Raw genomic sequence first — 6,097 nt, 5'->3', positions numbered from 1 at the left:
CCAAGACTACCAGCCCAGAGATGGTCCCACCCACAAGGGGCCTTTCCCCCTTGATCACTGATTGAGAAAATGCCTTACAGTTGGATCTCATGGAGGCATTTCCTCAACTGAATCTCTTTTCTCTGTGATAACTCCAGCTGTGTCAAGTTGATACAAAACTAGCCAGTACATCCAACATAAATAAACTATAGTATGTTGGTATCATATTTGAACTTAAGACAGTTTTTTCTGCCTTGATGACATGATAGTATTCTCCTATTGTTTCTTCTTAAAGTTCTGGAGGACTTCATGCTGTTTGTGAGCTAAGCCCTGTTCAATGTGGGCATAGATTCCACTTTGGTTTCCATGTGTGGATAGTAGTAGTCCTCAGTCCACATCTGCTGGGCTGTGGCTCCCATCTTCTGCCATTGGTCCCTGAGTCACTCCACACTGCCTTGCTAAGATTCCTGTCTCTGGGCAAGAAATACTCCTGCCTCCATTTTATTTCCCATTTTGTTGTTGCTTTTCAAATTTGTCAGATTAATTTTTAGAATTTTACTCTTCATATGAATTTTTAAAATTTGAGTTACTATTTTATGTGTGAATGTTTTGCCTGCATGGGCATATGTGTACCACATGCATGTGTGGTGCCCTCAGAGGTCAGAAGAGGGCATTAGATTACCTGGAACTGTAGTTATAGATTGCTAGGAATCATCTTGTGGATGCTGGTAACCTAGCCAGGGTCTTCTGAAAAGAAGAAGAAGAAGAACAACAAATGCCCTTAATTTCTGAGACCCTTCATAAGAATTTTAGGATCAATTTGTTTAAGTTTTGCTTGTTTGCTTGTTAGTTTTTGGGTTGAGACCCACTATTGAGTCCTTACTGACCTGGGACTCTCTGTGTTTGTCAGACTCACCTCAAACTCAGAGATCTGCCTGCCTCGGCCTCTGCCTCTGCTTCCTGAGTGCTGGAAATAAAGGTGTGTGCCATGATACCCTGCTGGATCAATCTGTTTACATACACAAACATTTTTAATTTGATAGGCATTTGAAATTGTAGATCACTTGGTGGGGAACTGACATGGTTACAGTGCTCAGTCCATAAAGAAAACTTGATTTGTTTTATGTCCTTTCAATGGTTAGAAATATAGTTCCAGCACTGCAGAAATACAATCAAAGCTGTGTAATGTTTTCTGTGAAATTCCTATGTGTTTGTCATTAGATCTCCTCCTCATTTTCTTGGAGTTTTTGTTTTTGTGTATTTGTATGTTTGTTGTCGTTTGTGATTCTAGACTGGAACCCAGAGCGTCCCACATGCTGAAACAAGTTTTCAGAGCTAGGCATGGTGGCACACACCTTTAATCCTAGCACTCTAGAGACAGGAGAGTTCCAGGACAGCCGGGGCCACACAGAGAAACTATGCCTAGGAAAACAAACAAACAAAGATGTTTTAAATCTGAGGATGGAGAGATGGCTCAGTGGTTAAGAGCACTGGCTGCTCTTCCAGAGAATCTGGGTTTGGTTTCCAGTACCCACATGGTAGCTCATAGCTATCTATAACTCCAGTCCCAGAAGATCCAAGGGTACTTAGCATACATGTGGTGGATAAGTGTTTTGCCTGCACATATGTTTGTGCTCTTGTGCATGCAGCGCCCATGGAGTTGAGAAGAGGGCATCTGAAGCCCTGGAACTGAGATTTAGGATGGTTTTGAGCCCCTGTGTGAGTGCTGGGAACCCAGGTCCTGTGCAAGAGCATAAAGTGCCTTTGAGCACTGCCATCTCTGGCTGCAGTGTTTCCATTTTAGAAAGACAGCATCTTGGTGAGGGTTACTGTTACTGTGCTGAAACAGCATGATGGAAAAAAATCATGAGGAGGGAAGAGTTTATTTTGTTTACAGTTCCATATAACAGTTCATTGTTAAAAGCAGCAGGGGCAGGGGGTGGGGAGGGTAACTCACGGGGCAGGAACCTAGAGGCTGGAGCTGATGCAGAGGCTGTGAAGGAGTGCTGCTTACTGGCTTGCTCATTTTGACTTGTTTAGCCTGCTATAGAACCCAGGACTACCAGCTCAGGGATGGCTCCACCCACAATGGGCTTGGGCTTCTCCCCTAATCACTAAATAAGAAAATATCCTACAGCTGGATCTTATGGAGGCACTGTCTTTCAATTGAGGTCCCCTCCTTTCAGATGACTCTAGTGTCAAGTTGACATAAATCTAGCCAGTATAGACAGTTTGGCAACCCAGTGGAAATGTGACTAAGATCAGCAGGGCACCAGTGAGGGGAGTTTCTTAAAGTCGAGAAATCTAGAGAGGCCAACCTGGGTAGGAACAAGATTTTACAAGATATACAGAATTAAGACCACAGACCAAAACTGTGTCTTAATGTCAGTAAATGTGGTCCTGACATTAAGGGGGTTGGTCATGATGCTTGGACATTGGATGCCTGTGGGGGCATTGCTAAGTGGGTGGTGTGTGGCAAAAGAGCTCCATGCTTTTCTTGGTGCCAGGCTTGAGATTAGATCTTATGTGCTTTGCAGTCATTTCCCCTGGCGTAAGTAGAATTTCTCCTCTGGAATCTTTGTGTAGATGTGTGTCAGCCAGATGGGGAGCTTCAGAGGCTGGCGAGTGAACCCGACGTGCTGGATGCAGACATTCTTCCAGGAGAAGCCCCTCGTATAGTGGACAATGGTACAGACTTCACGGATGAAACATTAACCCCAGCAAAGCCACAGGCAGTGAGAAGGAAGACTCTGACAGGGTCCATGCCGATTAGGAAGAAAGATACTGTGGAGTCAGCCAGACCACAGCAGGTACGAAGTCTTCCTTTCTTGTGACCCGTTTATATTCATCTGATATTGTCCAAGGTCATACAAGCTAGTAAGGGTTAGGACCAGCATTTGTTTTGGGGCAGATGGATATCCTTTCTTTTGTCAGTAAGATCCTAGCTAGTTTAATACCATGGTCATAATTAGGATTCTTGTCTTAAAATTCAGTATTTGAAAGTGTAAGAGTTGAGAGGATTTAAGATTCTGTTCTGAGTGGTTAGTGGGATATGTTGTTCCTGGGACTAACAGTGGCTCAGTGGTTTTAATGGTACTTAGTACCCTTCCAGAAGACCAAGATTAGGCTCCTAACATCCACACAGTGGCTCACAGCTATCTGTGACTCCAGTTCTAGGGGGTCCAGTGTGGTACACAGACATTCATGCAGGTAAAACACATAAAATTATTTTTAAAAGATTATGTTTCTACTAAGAATAAATACTGATCTATTATAGTCACTGAATATTAAAGGGCCTCTTTAGGTGAGTGCTTTTTAATATGACTTTAGGAACTAGCTTTGTAGTTAGAACTTGTGATCTGAAACTACCTTATATTTTAAGCTTCTATCTAAAACTTCCTTATAGGGCTGAAGAGATTGCTCAGTAGTTTATCACGGACTGCTCTTCCAGAGGACTGGGGTTTGATTCCCAGCACTCAAATGTTGGCTCACAACCATCTGTAACTCCAATTTCAGGATATCTGGTGTCCTCTTCTGGCCTCCATGGGCACCAGGCATGCAAGTGGTGCAGACAAAATACCCATACACATAAAATTAATTAATTAAAAAATTAAATATAAACACCAGTAGAACTTCCTTATAGTCCTGCAATGGAAAACTGGGGAGATGAGTGCCTCTGTCTGAATGCACTTGCTGCAGTGACTGCCTTTCTGTAGCGCATGGGTATTGCCACATGGCCTTGGAAAAGGAAATTTTATCATACTAGTGTCTTAGTTTCCTTTCTATTATTGTGGGGAAAAGCCACCAAACTGTGGAAGAAAGAGTATTTTTAGTCATGAAGGGAAGCCAGGGTAGGAGCTCCAGGCAGGAACTGAAGATAGAGACCATGGAGGAATCTTCTTACTGACTTGCTTGCCATGGATTGCCGAGCCCACTAGTAACGCAATGCCTCGGAGTGACAATGTTCATGGTGAGCTGGCTTCTTTCCCATTAGTCATTAATCAAGAAAATGCCCCAGACTTGCCTAGAAGCCAGTCAGTCTGCTGTAGTTACTTCCTTTCTCATTTGAAATTCCTTTTTGTAGAGGACTCTAGTTTGTGTCAAGACCACAAGCACAAATGAGCACAGTCAGTAACTGACAGGTCATGGATTGGGATCACATCCCTATTCCTTCCCAAACAAACTTGTAATGAGGTCATTGGGAAGTCAGGATTGAGCCTATAAGAGACAATTCTATTTGGATGCTCTTCTCAGCTTCATGCCCAGTGGGTATTTGAAATTGTGTGATTGATTGTGATTAGAAAGGCTGAGTATTTTAGGCAAGAATATTTTGTAATATACCTGTAAATAAGCATGGACTTCTAGAAAGGAAGATTTAATTAAGGAAAAAGATGATAAACATTTTATATACAAATGTGGAAAAGCCAAGGATTCTAGGCCCGCCCTTCAGTGTGAGTGATACACTTCTCACGTTCCCTCAGAGTTTGCAGTAGCTTTCAGAATGCATGCATGAATAGCAAAGAGGCACCAGGAGCTCCAGTGAGTCAGAGGTTGAAGCTACAGTGTCTTTGATACTTGCCTGGCTCTGTAATGCATCTTTACTTCTTATAGGGACTCCACATAGCTGAAAGAAATCGACCAAACCAACCTTACAGCAAAAGCAGGTTGCAGCAGACAACAGTGTCATCCAGATTAAAAATGAACCGACAGCCTATGAAAGACCATAGGACTCCTTGGATACCTCCAAACCCCACATCCCCACCAGCCTCTCCTAAATGGTAGGCAAAAATTCAAGGACCCTGGGTTTCTATGACTGTTTTCTTCACGTTAGAGCAGATGAACTAGTAGGTTTCATTCTTCCCCTTGGTCAGGAATCCTTATTTGTATGAGTGATACATGAGGTTTTTGTCTAGAAGTTTGCTGGTTTCTTTTTGTACCTGTCCGTGGGTGGATGGAGCACCTCAGTGCCTGTGTCAGTCTGTGTGGTCTGCTCTGCTCTGCCAACAGATTGTGCTTACCCAAGGCTTGGCACTGTAGCTCTCTTATGTCTTAATATCCAGGGCCTACACATAATAGGCATTCACTTAATCTTTGCTGAATGAATACATATATTTAAATAATATTTTTAATTCCAAGTCAAGAAAGCTGTGAACTCTGAGCTCATTCCTATTTGCCTGACTTTGCCCCACCTGCAGGAGCTAGTCATTGTAGTGCTGGCATTACTGTCTTGTTACCCACACTCATAGCATAAAGACAGCGAAGTTGCTATCTATCCCACAGGGCCAGAGAGAAGGTTCTGCCCTCAAGGGAAGCAGGGTGCAGTTTGAATCAGGCTAGGAGGTAGGTGGCTAAAGATAAAAGGGAGCTTGTTTGTCAAGATTTGGGAGTGCTTGAAAGCACTGTGGAAAGCACTAGAAGGTCCAGCAGGGGAAAGGAGGGAACACAAACAGCAAGTGAGAAAGAACAGGACGAGGGGCTCACTAGCTGGAAGGGCTACCTTGCTGGCTGGGGTGAGCAGCCTGGCTCTCGGGAGGCTCCTTGCAGATGTGCATGGTGGTGTCTGTGGTGGTATGCATGCATCCCTCGTCCTGGAGAGGAAAGAGAACAAGCGCTGATCAGACTCTGGGGGTTTTTTCCTTTGTTTTTTGTTTTTGTTTTTTGCTTTAATGACTTTGCTATAATTTCTTTGCTTTATGCATGTCAATACTGGGATATAAACTGAGTTGGTAATCTAAAACATCAACAGGTTGAAGGTTATACTGTTAACCACATGCACAATAGCTGCTAGACTACAGTTTCTCAATCTGTGGGTCATGACCCCTTTGGGGGCAAATGACCCTTTCCCAGGAATCACATATCCAGTATCTTGCATATCAGAGATTTATATTATGATTCATAACAGAAAAATTACAGGTATGAAGTAGCAATGAAATAACTTTATAATTGGGGTCACCGCAGCACGAGGAACTATATTAAAGGGTCGCTGCATTAGGAAGGTTGAGGAGCACTGATCTAGATAGTATGTATGTATGGTGGGTGGAAATGTGAGGCAGATAAGGCTTCCTGGATCAGAGTGCTGTGTGAAACCTAACATAGACACCTAGAGGAATGTGACCTG

At 43.3% G+C, this 6,097-nt stretch overlaps 1 protein-coding gene across 8 annotated transcripts in view; it reads left to right on the top strand.

Annotated features, from left to right (window-relative positions):
- The window catches only part of Kiaa0753 (KIAA0753 ortholog), a 54,312-nt gene that overhangs the window by 26,319 nt on the left and 21,896 nt on the right, over nt 1–6,097 (top strand). For all 8 annotated transcript variants that reach the window (XR_002379189.2, XM_029483765.1, XM_021177912.2 and 5 more), the window contains exons 8-9: nt 2,566–2,789; nt 4,591–4,757. Coding sequence is in view for 7 of the 8 variants with exons in the window: in XM_029483765.1 (XP_029339625.1) it covers nt 2,566–2,789; nt 4,591–4,757 (391 nt within the window). In the remaining variant the exon portion in view is untranslated. The remainder of the gene's footprint in view (nt 1–2,565; nt 2,790–4,590; nt 4,758–6,097) is intronic.

Source organism: Mus caroli, chromosome 11, assembly GCF_900094665.2.
Source record: "Mus caroli chromosome 11, CAROLI_EIJ_v1.1, whole genome shotgun sequence".
Lineage (NCBI taxonomy): Eukaryota > Metazoa > Chordata > Mammalia > Rodentia > Muridae > Mus > Mus caroli.
This window is presented reverse-complemented; position numbering and strand designations above follow the sequence as displayed.